The following is a 15,000-nucleotide window of genomic DNA, read 5'->3' on the forward strand; positions in this document are numbered from 1 at the left end:
TGGTTAACACTAGGTTTTGCGCTTCCTTCCTTCATCCTGGAATGGGAGCTGCTGGGAAGCTGAAAAAAAATGGCGCCGAGAAAACAGCAAAGACGAGCTAAATAGCGTGTCCGCCAGCTGCAAACACATCAAACGGTCGCTGCTGTCGACGAGCTGAAGGCCACGATATGCCGGTAATTTTGCACCAACACCATTTCGATTGCTCCAGCTCCAGTTCCTCGCAAAACGAGTGGCAGAGAGAGATAGGGAAAGCATGGCAGGAATAAACGAAATGGGCTAAAAATACTTCGCCAGCTTGTGAGCCAGCCATCTTGAAAGATCTTGCTCTGTGCGATGCATTCAATGCGATCCAATAAAACGTACACGTTACATGTTTAGTAAGAGGTTGATGTACTTCTCGTACTCATGGAAGATAGTCCCACTGACTGTCGTCAACAACCTTTCTGTGAGTCAGCCTTTTTGCACTGAACACATAACACTCGCCGGCATATGTTTTTATCAGGCATTTCAACGGAATTGATGCCCGGACTGGGACGCTTTCTCTGTTCCGTTTCTCCGTTCTTATCCGTTCCGTTGTGACACGTGAGGCAGGCGTTTTGGGATGCGGTTGAGTTATGCTGAGTTCGTGCGTTCCAAACCAGGAACGCCTGACGCTGCTGACTTCAAACGCAACCGGACGAGGAGGTGTCTGTGTGGGCACCAAATTAGTTCGTTGAATTTTTCGCCTTTTTTCTTCTGTTCTTCCTCTTCTTTCCACTGCTCATTAGCCCCTGTAATATGCCACGGCTGGACTCACACGTGCCCGGCTTGCTTGCTGACAATTTTAATTGCGTCGATAAGAATATCGTGTAAAACTTTAGCCCAGAGTTTCGGTGCCCCGGAGAGGGGTGAGGAGGTGAACATTTTATGATTTCTCTCCCTCTCCACGAACACACACATTCAAAAGCACGTGTGTGAAGTTTGTCGCTGACTGGCGCCAGTTGGTATGCTAACCATGTGGCCAACATGAAAGCAGCAGCAACAGCACCAAACGGTGCGAACGGAATGCCACGGATGAAGACATTTCCGGCAGAATCGAGATCACCATTTCGCTCGACGTTCGAGGGTCGTCGTTCGCACGTGCGATTCGTGCGGCACTGGAATGAAATTCCATAAATTAGTGACTTTACTCGTACGGGTACGGGTGAGGATTTGCGGAACAGTGACAAGAACATCCGAGACACTCGCGATCGTGCTCTACTGGTTCTACTACCACCGGATGTCTGTCGTTGGTCGATTACATTGCTCTGTGGAAAGTGCTCTGTTCTGAGCCTACAATATGCGATTGTACATTATCTATAATAATTTTGTTGCATAAGGGAACATCCATCCAATAGGTTACTATGTTTTCTATCATATAGCTTAAGGGGGGGCATCGATATTTTATTTTGTTTCTTCGCATTTACTTTTTATATTTTTTTATGAGTGCTTATCATTTAAGAGTATTGTGTAAAATTTTGGGATCAATCGAAGCAGAACTGATAAAGATATGGATTTTTGAAAATCCACCTTTCATACAAGGCTCAAGGCTTTTCGCTACTTTGAATCGCGTTTCTCAAAACCTACGTTTTCAAAACCGGTGCCCATCGTAGCATAAAAACTACTGGACCGATCGATTTGAAATTTTGAACACTTAATCTGTACACTATTTGCCAGGTAGCCCCGTTGAGAGTTTATAAAAATTGTTGATAGTTTTTTTTTAATAATTATGAAAAATTCATTTTTTGAGGCAACATTGGAAAAATCATCTCGTTTTCAACTTCAAAAATTTGCCAAAAATTGTAAAATAGAAACTATACAAAAAAAAAAAAACTCGACAGGGCTACCAGGTTAAATTTATAATCTAACAAAAGAATATTCATTTGAATATTTCTGATGACCCGACACTAGGCTACGATGGGTACCGTAAAAAGTACATTTTGCAAACTTGCCTTTCTGGATTGGACGCCATGAAAGTAGTTTTCAACAATCTTTTCCAAAATAAAACCAAATATTCTTGAATAAAACTATTCAACATGATAGTATTTTAAAAAATTAAGCTGAATTGTTTCTTCACGAAAAATCGGCAAAAATAAGTCTTTTTTTACCCGAATTTACCAAACCTTAAGTAAAACTCAAATAGCATTGAAATCCTTGCCAAAGTCCACTAGCACAAAATCTCAACTACCGGTCAGATGCTGCATGCTGCTGCAGGTGCGGTCATCGTGACCGCAACATCAGGATCTCTCGTGTCTTTCGGCTTGGACGGCAATCGTAGCAATTCGGTGGAGCTGATCTGAGGAGAGATGCAATTAGATTGTCCGCACGTCCCATCGTGCAAAGAGACCAATTATTGAAACTGCCTTTGTCGCTGATTTATCCACTCGACACTAAAGTGGCCACCGACCGGGCCGGTACACGGTAATGGTCATGCTTATGAAAATAGGAATCACGATGGTGAGCTGCATCGATCGGGATCTTGGAATGGACCATAGATACATCCAAGCATGCGTTGGAGCATGGAAATGGATTGCCGATCATAGGCGGTCGGCGGTCGGCGGTGCAACTATCTTGTGCTGTTGTGGCCACCGCTGGGATTAGGCTAAAAATAACTTTCGCCAACTCACGGTTGCCGGCATGTACCTCCTCCTCGTCGTCGTCGGTCGCTTCTAATCGAAAGATTCAAATCCGACGGCCGCCCGCGAGCGAGAATGGAAAATCGCGAACGCGAACGTGTCATGGCACCGCTGGCCCATTGCTGGCCCATTTAATGACCCATTTTTGGGGGGACCCAGATAAGATCGAACGCCCGCGGAGTGTTGTCAACCGTGAGCTCAAGAAGCGGCTTTTGGTCAAGGGACCACCGGGGTGTGATTGCAAAAATTATGAACCCAAAAATAGTCCCGGCTTCGTTTGGGTTCCGTTCCGTTTCGCAAAGCTGCCCGCCAAAGACGTCGCCTCGAGTGCTCGAAGAAGAAGAAAAAGAAACGAAAGAAGAAGCGAGAGTGGCGCGAAGGAGAAGATTAGAACCCCCGAGATAGCAATCTTTAATTCTTATTTGCAACTTATCACGTTCTTCCTGACGTACTTCCCGTGGTGGCCGCAGTGGCCAGTAGTGGTTGAAGTTTCGGTCCATGCGCCGTTCGCTTCGGAAGGCCTCGGAACTGGGCGCGCGCGAAAACTTGGACTTAAAGACCCTGAAAGGAATGAAGGAATTCCGCATTTTCGCTATTCGAACGTGTCCTTGCTTCAACGTGCGGGGTTTGCGGGGTTTTCGTTTCCGAGGAGCAGCATTCCGGTCCGGTACGGTACCACCACAAAAAACTACGGACCGGTACACGAGTGAGCTTTTCGGACCGGGCACCATTCATGCGTGATGAGGGTAAATAAAAGCCCACCCTGTTAACTGCCTGCCTGCCGGACTGCCTGCCTGCCTGCTATCATTACGAGCAACGTGGCCACGGAACGCCACACCCCCGTTTCCCCATTCCCATGGGCTCCTGCGACGGCTTGCTGCCAATGGCCCACCGGACCAGCCGGCTGGCTGACTTGATTTGACTAATGGTTCTCCGGGTTTGTCGATGTGAAAAATGGGCCTTTTTTTCTAGGGCAACTCCCAGGGAAGTACACTTTCCTTTCCTTACCTTGCCTTTTTTTTCTTTAAAGAGAAATCCTCTCAAAACCTACTGCCCTGTGGTGTTGGTGGCTGCTGCAACCTTTCGTAGATCCGGGTTTGCTGTCTGAAATGAGAGCGATAGGGAAAGGCGATGCGTCATCGCGCAAGGATCCACCCGTGTTCCCGGTGGAATTGTAGGGTTTTCCTTGGCCTGACTATCGGTGTGGTTTGTTAGGAGAGAGAGTGAGGCGTTCGGTTAGATTTCCTTCGAGGATACGACTTATCGAAAGAGAAAATAGGTGAGGAGTTCCATTACGTTAATGAAAGGGTGGACGGAATGTTTAAGAGTTTCGTGGAAATCGAAACAGACATTAGTGTAACAGTTCTCCGAAGTACTCAACGCTCTCATCCATTTCGATTTACCTTCAATACCTTCTGGCAATACTCGCTTTGGGTGCAGCTGCAACCAGGTGCAAATGTTGTGACAAACAAGTAAATACTGCTCGTTACAATCCACAGTTTACACACACCAATCAATCCGAAAGTTGCTTTATGATGTTGTGATTAGCACAAATCCGCCAATACCAATCAATCTGTGACGTAATATTGGCAAACCGTCGTTCAGTCAGTTTGATACACTTCGTGTCGCAACCATTTGCAAAGGAAAACAAACTGCTTCACTTGCTCGCTGCCCTGAAATCGAACTCAAATCCATCTGCATCCGATCAGCGAGCACCGAAGTTGGCGCCAGGCCAACGTCACACACGTCCTCGATGGGGCCACGATACTCTCGCGATGAGACAGATCGTGTCATCGAGCGATTTGCAGTGACCGGTGCCGGATATGGCTCATTTTGTAGCAATTCTCGGTCACGCTGGTACGTTGGTGGCTGTCACTCATGGCGTGCAGCGATGCAGCGTAGCGGTTGGCATTCCGTTGCAGCTAATGACCATGTGAGAATGTGGCATGCCATCGGATATCGGCACTTTGTCCTAGGTCAGTCAGGCACTGAGTTGACTTGATTCAAGGTGATGGTGTGACAGGAATGAAGACCACGATAGAAAACATTACGTTGAAGTACTGTCAAAATAAGGTTGAAATAAAGTTTACTGCCGTGTTCAAGCACCGTGTTGGGATGAAAATACTTTCTTTACGATCGATCGATTCCGGCTGCAATGTTGATAATTTGCTGTAAAAAACTGTTAAAATACGAGACGCGTGCGCCTGCGTGCGTCGTTGGTGTGTGGTTAAGTGTTGCAATACAATGTTGCAATTGTAGGCGTAAGCTTGAAATACGTTTTCCCGACTCGCCAAATGATAGCCATTGAAAGATTCTTTACTTTAAGTTAAATTGTTTTAACAGTAAACAGGATTTTGTCAATAGACACATTTCTGGAGGCGCTACGTTGATGTGTTTGAAAGGTAAATCCTTTCCAGATTTCCTGTCAAAATTTCATGAGATTTGGTCCATTGGAAGCACAGTTATTGCGTCTAAAGTAAACCATGTCGGTACAAAAATGAGAATTGAAAAATATCAATTTTTGTTTTCTTCTCGGTATAACATTTATGGAAACATTTAAATGGCTGCAACAAGTTTATGGTGAGGATTGCCTATCTCGTGGCAGAGTTTATGAGTGGTAAACGCTTTTTAAAAACGGTTGTGTTGTTAACAAAGACCTTCGTATCGGTCAAACCAAGCTTACGCTATGGAGGTGGTGGAAAAAAATACGCAATTTTCACAAAAATGCAGCCGAAATTGTTGTTGCGTTTTGTGAAAATGGAATAACGAGTATCCAAAGATTTATTTCATTGTAATTTTGACCGACCAATTGGGTGAATATCGAAGAATATCGTGAAGAAAGGAGTTGGCATCGACCGACGCTCATTACTGATTTTTTAGACCAAAAATCGCATGTTATCGATAAATCATTTCCCTTATTCACCTGATCTGGCATTTTGTGACATTTATTTACACGGAAAACTTCATTTGCCGTTGGAACGAAAACGTTATTTTGACATTTTGGCCATTCAGAAGGCTTGTACCGGCCACACAAACATGCTGTCACTTTAGGTGCAATTACTTTGCTTCCAATGGACCAAATTTCATGAAATTTTTGCAGGAAAACAAGACTGTATTTACCTTTCAAACACATATAAAATGTCACATCAATTTGGCGTCTCTAGAAATGCCCTTATTGAAAAATCCTGTTTACTTCGCGACAGACCGTGTATTTGATTCACCCTCGTAGTTAAAAAAAATATTTAAAAAAAAGTATCAACAATTTTTATTAAAACATACTTTTGCTATACAGATTATGTGCTTAAAATTCCAAATTAATCGGTGCAGTAGTTTTTGGGCACCGACTTTGAAAACGAATGTTTTGGAGAAACCGTGTCAAAGTAGCAAGGGACTTTGAGCACCGGAGACGAATTACTAATCCTGTTTTTCTCTGTCTCTCTCCATTTTTCATTCCATTTTCTTCTTCTTCCTCCTCCTCCTTCCAGCTACGGTGACATGGTGCCGGAGACGATCGCCGGCAAGATCGTCGGTGGCGTGTGCTCGCTGAGCGGTGTGCTGGTCATCGCGCTACCCGTACCTGTAATCGTGTCCAACTTCAGCCGCATCTACCACCAGAACCAGCGGGCGGACAAGCGGAAAGCGCAGCGGGTAGGCTACCGTTACGGCTCACCACCGCCGTCGTTGGCGTCGTCGTACGAGGCCAGCGGCTGCCGCGGTGGCCGGTCGCTGTAAGTACTGGCGGCTGACTGGCCAAACCCTGTTAACCGTGCGCCATTCCCTCCTCTTGCCCTGTGTACTTGTAGAAAGCACGTCTTGCCCGAATACGAATAGCGAAGGCGGGCGCCAGTGCGGCGTTCGCGAGCAAGAAGAAGGCGGCCGAGTCGCGCCTAGCGGCCCAGGAGTCCGGTATCGAGCTGGACGACAACTACAACGATGAAGACATCTTCGAGCTACAGCATCACCATCTGTTGCGATGCTTGGAGAAAACGACGGTAGCTATCTCGTCCCAAGTTGCTCTTTCGCTCTTTCGCTCTCTCTCTCACTCTTGTTCACTATCTAATTTGCGTTTCTCCATCACTTTAAGTCGATATCACCAGCTGACGTCACGGACGTGGCGCTTCCTCGTGTATCATGCAGCTTGTTAATCATATCCCCCCTTTTTCGATCCATTGCCTTCCATTTGTTTCCTTGTAATAAGATGTATTATCGCGACGTAAATACTTGATTTAATGGCCTGACGCTAATCTTACGTTTAATCTATGCAGTAAAGCTCCATATGTAACATTTACCATTAACATCCCTTCAGTCAATCAAATAATCTTTTGGAAACATTCAATTGTAACTTGTATGATAATCTTTCAATACCTAGAGTCGAATTCCAGCATCATTTGAGTTGTCGTTAAACAGTTGTAATATCCTCCAATACTCGAGAGTTGACCATTTGCTACTGACTTCCACTCTCCGTTTTTAAATACCGCGACACTCGTCGACCTCAGTGCATGTCCTGCAACTCATGTCTGCATCAACTGCATTCTCGATGCACCCCTTCCTGGCGCATTTGCTCTGCAAGCCCCCTTATTCCGTTCTTGCAGGGCAAGCTTCTTCTTGTTCATTGATTCGACGTACCGCTCACCGGCTCACCTGCATGTGTATGTGTGGCATGCCTGCATGCATGCATCATCCTCACCTCACCCACCCCGTTAGTAGCTTAGTGAGTAGAGCATCACCTACCATGCCTCGTATCCTTCTCTGCATAACGCTTGAGCACCGTTCGGTGTGCGTCTTGGCCACAGTCAGGATCAGGATCAGGTGCATGGTGCACAATCCCTTCCAGCAGACAGCCTTCCCCCTCTACTGCCCCGAGTAGTGGATATCGCTAGCGAGTAGCGTTTCGCGAGCATCAACAACAACACCTTCCTTTCGTCACTAATGCTGCGTTTGCGTTTTCTTTCACAAATGGCACCGGATCGCGGAATCGGCAGGACCGGGAGTTTGTCGAGCTAGAGACGCAGTACAATGGGCAGACGAAGCGACCCGGATCGCCCTCACCGATGGCCAGCCCGTCCCATTCGGCCAACACGGCCACCGGAGCCACCGGGTTGCTGCAGTCCTGCTGCGGACGGTGCTGCTCGCAGCGATATCAGGTAAGACCACGTCACGATGATTGCGCCAGCCTTCCTCTACCACCCTTCCACACAGAATAATGAGCTACAGGATGACACAACCATTCACACACATTCAGACAGACACACCAGACAGAGAGGTTTGTTTGAATGAAGCTCGTAAGGCAGCAAAGCCCCCGAACAGCAACACTAATCACACACACAGACATAGAGACACCAATACAATCCCCTGCGATACGATAAAGGTGTTTTCAGTGTTTCCCTTCAGATCAGAGCTACGAATGTGTGTAATGATTTCCATTGGCGTTAAAGTGTTGCTCAATCATCATAGATTTCTTTCAAATTGCGTGTTGCGCTTTCGTGATGATTTCCATTCGCGCTGCTGCTGTACTAACTAATCTGTTCACAAACACTCTTCACAAACCAACACACACACACACACACACACACACACACACACACACACACACACACACACACACACACACACCAAATGAATCGCTTGAAAAAGTGAAACTCGCAACTAAAACAACAGCGACACTAAACACTCACTCACTCACGGAAACAAACCTGTGATTCCTGTCGGTACCTTTGCGAGTGGAAAAGCGGATAAACTGCGGGACATACCAGGGGACACCTGGAAACGGGAAAATGCATGGAAAGAAAGCATTCTAAAATCTAATTCCATATAGAGTAGGCTCGGTTAAAGTGAAAGCAATTTCAAGGCATGCTCGATCGGGAAAAAGCGATTGAATAGAGCGTAAGGTAATATTCGGGGATTCGGAAAATTTGTCTCAAAAGTTAATCCGCAACAAAAAATAAAAAAAACGAATTGAAATGATAAAACAGGGCAGGGGTATTGAAATTCGGATGCATGACTGAAAAGGCGTACGTGTTGGTGTGTGTATGTCCTGACCTCCATTCCGCTATCATATCGCCATATCTGCCACAGGACGACCAGGACCAGGAGTCGAGCCACAGCTCAGGCGACCGGTCAGAGAATGGAGAAGGGAAGGAAGGAGAAGGTGAAGGAAGAGGAGGAGGAGGAAGAAGGAGAAGGGGCAGAAGGAGAAGGAGCAGCGTGGACTGCGAAGGTGCAGCCAGCAGTAATGCAGCCAAGTAATGAACCGTAACATAATGATCCCCGATGGTTGGTTTTCCTTTGAGTTTTTCATCGTTCTATATGCTATATGCTCCGCGCTGTTTTCCCCTTTCCCTCCGTGAGTTTTCTCTCTCTCTCTCTCTCTCTCTCTCTCTCTCTCTCTCTCTCTCTCTCTCTCTCTCTCTCTCTCTCTCTCTCTCTCTCTCTTCATCTCACTATTTCTGTCCTGAATCTCTTTGTATAAAAAAGTTGTGTTTTCCCTTCTGTGTCTACTGCATTAAACATTGCGCTTTACCGCAACTCCTTAACTCGATGTATCCTTTGGAGGATTTCCCTCTCCCCGCATTCTCTTTCTCTCGCTCCTTCTCTCTTTCTCTCTCTCTCTATCTATTCGAACCACCATCGGTGTTTCTTCTTTCTTTGTTGTTTAAAGCATTCCGGTTCATTTGCTCCTTTATCGTACGTCGACCATTGAGCGACGAATGGCCCGGTACCTCTGTTCCATCCTATCGTCAATACTTGATTCATTTCGATAGACTGTGAGTGAGTGAGGTCATCTGAATCTGAGTTGATTGAATCATTTTTCCTCCCAGACCTATCGAAAAGATGATTATTATAAGGGATTATAAACGATGTTCCGTTTTCGGTCACTACAAATGCATGGAAAAGAGAGAGCAAGAGAGCTTTGAGAACGCTCCTTAACGTGACTGTTACCCTCAGATATAGTCTCACCACCCTCAAAAGGAATCTGCAAACCCATTAAACACATGCAACGATCCCCAGAATGATTAGTTAGGGTGTTTTGTAGAGCGATGATTTTTTTTTTGTCTGGTTTTGTTAATAATGTTTTCCGAAAAACAAACGCGTGCTTTACTAGTGTATTAGTGTAAAAACAAAAAAAAGTGGAACGAAAGGCACCGCAAAAGGCTAGGCTTGCTATCGGTGTATAAATCACAAATTGTACTGTTTAGAGATACCATTTTAGGAAGCATTTATCAAATTGGCACCAACGAGTCCTTACCTAGGAATAAACACAAACAAAGCTAGCAAAGCTTTAGCATCGTGGCAGTTGCAATTAAAAACATAAAAACAACAACAATGGCATGTTGCGAAAAGTATTAGAAACAAACAAAATAAAAAGAGATCTCGCCATTTTCCTAAGGGACCAGAACGATTCCATTGTGTACATGTTGTATCGAGGATGGGCGTTTATGTAAAAAAAAAAAACAAAGGAAAAGGACACATTCGCACACAGATTTCTTTCACTTTCACTACGCTGTCTGACCCCGATCGGGGGCATCGGGGTGCCGTGATTCGATTCCCCCCATTCCCTTCCATTTCACAACCCCCGACTCACCCCTCACCAAGGTACCGAGGAATGTCGCGATTGATCTATACACGGATCCCTGGGCCCCCGGATGCTCCGGCCGGCTAGCTACTGGCTGGTAGTGGTGGTGGTGGAGGTGATGGTAGTGGTGGTGTATGTAGCGCAACTAATGTCGTCCCTATCTCTTCACCGTCCGTCAACGTTTACTATACGCGCGCGTGCGTGTGTGTGTTTGTGTGATCCTCACCCTTTGCCACCCTGCTGTGATCGTGTGTGATCCATCCCACGTGTGAGCTGCTGACTAATGCTGCTGAACCGTTTCTCATGTTAGCCAAATCTGTGATTGGATTTTCAGATACAGGTAGAGTTAGAGTGTGTGTTTTTTGGTACCGATGTGGAAGAAGCTCGCGCTCGCGTCGACGCTGTTCCGCATTGTTGTTTACTCCATTTACTAGTTTTCTTGTTTTTTTCTTTTTTGGCTCGCATTACTTTCCACACAAACACACAGACACCCAGAAACACTTTTCCGTTTGTGCGTTCCGTGTATGGTTCCGTTTGTTCTCTTGTGTGGTTCTTCTCTATTCGCCATTTTATAGTTTGTTGTCAAAGTTTACGGTTGTCTTATCTCTTATCAAAAACAACACAAACACTACAACCACTAACACCACGAGGACAGGCAGGAGAACGCATAACCTCATCTTGGATGTTCCTGTTCTTTACAAACACACTGTTACTCTCACTTCTCAACCTTTTTTGTACATGGTTCCATGGGCATTGTTGCTGCTAGCTTTCGTTGTGTAAGGTGTGTTCGTGTTCGTGTTGTTTTCTGTTTTTTTGCTGTAAACTATGCTGTATATACGTTCCCATTCACCACGCTCATCAATAACCACCATCCATTGTGCTGTGGCCGTGATTATCATAAAAAATTATGTATAAATCTCAATATGTGTGTGAGTGTGTGCCGCATCTATTGGATTACTTATCTGGATGTAAAATAAAAGAAGGGAAAACACTCATCATCCGTCATATCCGTCATAGCTCAACGACGATTGCACTACTAGTGCCATTGTGAGAACGCCAACGGCCACCAGCGCCCTCCATGGAATTGCATTCTGAATGATGTTCGTCGTCGATCCACATAACACATTACTCGGAGGTTGTTTACTGTGGTCCGTAAACGATGCCCGGCGAACTCGTTCCGGGGGCAAGTTTATCGCTCTCACACACACACACATACATACTAGGCAGCGAACGGCAAAAGCGAATAAACCTGGAATAAAGCTCCCTTTTCCCATAATGCAAACGCTCATAAAAGGTAAAATGATGAAGCAGGAGGAGCAACCGGAAGTGGCGCCGATGCCGAAGCGGCAGCATCGGTGCGCACATCATTTGCCGCATCCGTACGTGTGTGTGTGTGTTCACAACAACATACAGCATCATACAGACGAGCATAAAGTGAAATACTGCGCCACGATCGACTGAATGGCCCTCTATGGGGAAACACACAACATAATCGAACAGACCTCCGTCCTTCCTTCCTTCCTTCCAACTATTCCACGCTGTTGCACGATGCTACTACTACTGCTTGTGGTCTAGTGTATGATCGACGAGGTGGATGATTCGAGATGAATGCCACTGGCACCACCAAAAGCACATGCAATTGCACCGAGCAGGAGCAGTGCATGGAAGTGGCAAAAAAAAAGAAATAAAACATTCAGCGAATGTGCCATTCAATAGCGCTCGCTGTAACCGTATCGTCCATAAATCCCACGCTCTCTTCCACTCTCTCACACCCGCAAAATATGGTTCAAACGGCGCACAACCGGTGGAAGTGGCATTGAAAATAATATGGCGCATACAACATTCGAAAAGATAACAAGATCGTTACATGGCGGAGGCGGAATTGCAAAATTTGGTTTCATTCGGTGTGTGTGTGTGTGTATGAGTGCGCGCGCGTTGCACCGTAACGGCGAGATAGCGATAAAAGGTAGCTCGCCAGTTGATACCGTGGAAAATTGTTAAATTGTTTATGGTTTGCTGGGCGAATTGTCCAATGTGCTGCCAGATTTATGTATTCGAAAGTGAGAGTGCGACTGATGCGATTAACTTGGCACCTGTTTCCGTCATTCTGTCTTATGAAATGGGAGCCGTAAATGTTGGATTCCAGGATTTAGATAGCTATCCAGAATACACACACAAACACACACCATATTTCAACTTCATCTTATCACTCCATGCCATCGTTATCGCAAACTGACGGAGCGTTCTCATTTTCATGTGATGTTTGATGTGTTGTCGGCGTAGCCAACGATCGATCGGATTGGTTCTAGATGTTCTGTGTTCTACTTCTACGACTTCTTCAAACCTATTCTATCATTCCCCGTTTTATCCGTTCTGTATATGTTAAACACCTCCTACAGCAAGCGTACATCGTGGATTCCAGAACCTGAGAGCCTACGGAAAAGTGCATTATATGAGAGATGATTTCTAGAGAATGATTCACTTTTTAGCCATCAATTTGAAACATTTTCGTGGTTCCATCAGTTCAATAGATGCGTAGTGTCGAGTAGAGCTAAAGCATAGAAGGCTGTGCTATCTAGGAGCTAAGGCGCATTCGTTCGCTTCCGTAGCTTGTATCTTGTTTGCTCAGTGCGAGGCTCTAGCAAGTAGTTGTTAATGGCGATTTACAGTTATACATTATCGGTAGTATCGAGTTCCTTTTTGTAGAATTTGTTAAAAAAAAAAACCCCGACGGCCACCGCGTCGATACTGGTCTTCGAAAGAGTGAATTTTTCTGGTCTTCCTGTCCTCGAAATTTCCACCTTTCCTCTTCCATTCCACCGAACAGGGTGAGACTTCATGTCGGTCGCGACCAATCGGTCGATCAGTTCATTCTGGTTATACAATTCGCAAGATCCAATCGGAGTACTCATTGGAATTCGGCGGCTAGCTAGTGTTTATACTCATGTGTCGGGGGGTCCACAAAAAAACGCGTTTCCTTGGACAGTGAAACAATTGGCATCGGGAAGGGGGAATCGAGTTGTATAAAGTTAGTGTAGATGCTGTGCTCTTGGGGGACGAGTAAGCTCGACCGCGATTGTAAATATCCGTGTAAAATACTGTACAGTCTAACCATCTGCACCACTCCATGGCAACCAAAAAACGCTCCCACACCAGCCTCTGTGTACAGCGTGCTCTCTAACTTGCACCTCAAACTCATACTACAAGCTCGAGCTGTAGCTCAGCTCAACACCTGCCATACTCCAGACCCAAAATGAAAACAAACTAGTAGCAATAGTTCGGCCAGAGAGCTTGCAGCCAAACAATCGAAAACTTACAGAAAACGCTTGCACCACAGATAGTTTCTACTCTCTACTCTCTCTCTCTCTCTCTACTCACAGCAACAACCAATTTTTCATAAGAAAAAAAAATGCCAAAAACCCAACCACAAAATAGATCATTAACATTAGCAACGAACCTTTCCTAACAATTCACTTCTGGACCTACCGATTCTTCTTCTACTATCTCTCTCTTTCTCTCTTAATCTCTTCCTCCCTCTCTGTCTCTGTATCTTTCTCCCTTTTTTCTCCCTACTTCTTAAAACTCTCGCTGTCTCTGGCTGTTTTGTTCTACTACCATCACATGATGTACTCTGTAGTCGTATATTTCTACTATCACTTCTTCGAATAATATCCTTGACCTTGAGACCTTATCCTTGAGTTGGTTTCCACCTAAGTGAGTCAACATGTGTAACTACTTTCCGACTATTGGAAGGTACTGTTTTGCTGAGAGCTCTTTTGGAATGTTTGCTTTTGAGCTTAACATACACAGAGACCATGTAATACATGGGAAAAGGTTTTGGAGAACCCATTATTACTATCGCCTATCCTACTACTACTGAACATGATGTCACTATGCCTCTAGATGTGCTCTATAGACTTCTCACAATAACAACACAAAATTCCGCTCACAACGACGACCCAAATTATGTTTTACAAAATTTGCGCCAAACATCCAGTTTCTCACCTGTTTCATCTACGATCCCCGCGTTTCGTCCACGATTCGATCGATCGCCCAACAAATATCGTATTCGATTTTAAACTCGAAACGCTCCTTGAAAGAGTGATGACTGGAAAATGACTTCCGATCGGATTGAACTACTTTCAATACGATACGATTTTGCTCGGGCTTTCCTCCGTTTTTTCCCCGGTTATCATTATGGTTTTCCTATTTCCTTCCTACATCCTTTCTCTTTTTCTCTCTCCTTTTCTCTCTCCTTTTCTCTCTTTCTCTGTCCCTCTCTTCCTATTTTTCCTTCTTTCTCTCGTCGTCGTATATCGTACTTATACCCTCGTGATCTTGTTGTACGTTTGTTCTGTTTCACAAAGCTCCTCACAGTGAAGAGAGAAATTTTAAGCACTAAAGCCATTAATTGGAACAAACACAGCCGGCCTATTTTTAACAAAACTTTTAAAGCGCAAAAGTCTTGGCCTCTGATGTTTCTCTCTGCATTCCCATTCAGTACTTTCCCACCTTTTATCGTCCACACACCCACCACAAATATCTCAATTTAAAAATAAAACAGCGCTCTGTCTCTCTCTATCTCTTTCTCTCTCCGTCACTGTTTCTGTCACTCTCTATCTATCTACCGTTCTATCTATCTAATTCTCTAAAACCTAGCTATCTACCTTCACACGCTAGTGTCGAATATTGGTAGTATGTAGGTGCTAGCTGGCCACCGGACGTCAACTAATATGTCTTTTCGTCTGTTCTTTTTCTCTTTCTCTCTTCCTC

At 45.1% G+C, this 15,000-nt stretch overlaps 1 protein-coding gene across 4 annotated transcripts in view; it reads left to right on the forward strand.

Annotated features, from left to right (window-relative positions):
• The window catches only part of LOC125954609 (potassium voltage-gated channel protein Shal), a 55,591-nt gene that overhangs the window by 33,896 nt on the left and 6,695 nt on the right, over positions 1 to 15,000 (forward strand). Inside the window, exons 4-7 of one of the 4 annotated variants that reach the window (XM_049685063.1) lie at positions 6,140 to 6,302; positions 6,458 to 6,646; positions 7,637 to 7,798; positions 10,538 to 10,567. In XM_049685063.1, coding sequence (XP_049541020.1) covers positions 6,140 to 6,302; positions 6,458 to 6,646; positions 7,637 to 7,798; positions 10,538 to 10,549 — 526 coding nt within the window. In that variant the 3' untranslated portion in view covers positions 10,550 to 10,567. Of the gene's footprint in view, positions 1 to 6,139; positions 6,303 to 6,457; positions 6,647 to 7,636; positions 10,125 to 10,537; positions 10,568 to 15,000 lie in introns of those variants that run through there. The other 3 variants (XR_007469047.1, XM_049685062.1, XM_049685061.1) reach the window with 3 other exon arrangements.

This window comes from Anopheles darlingi, chromosome 3, assembly GCF_943734745.1.
Source record: "Anopheles darlingi chromosome 3, idAnoDarlMG_H_01, whole genome shotgun sequence".
Classification (NCBI taxonomy): domain Eukaryota; kingdom Metazoa; phylum Arthropoda; class Insecta; order Diptera; family Culicidae; genus Anopheles; species Anopheles darlingi.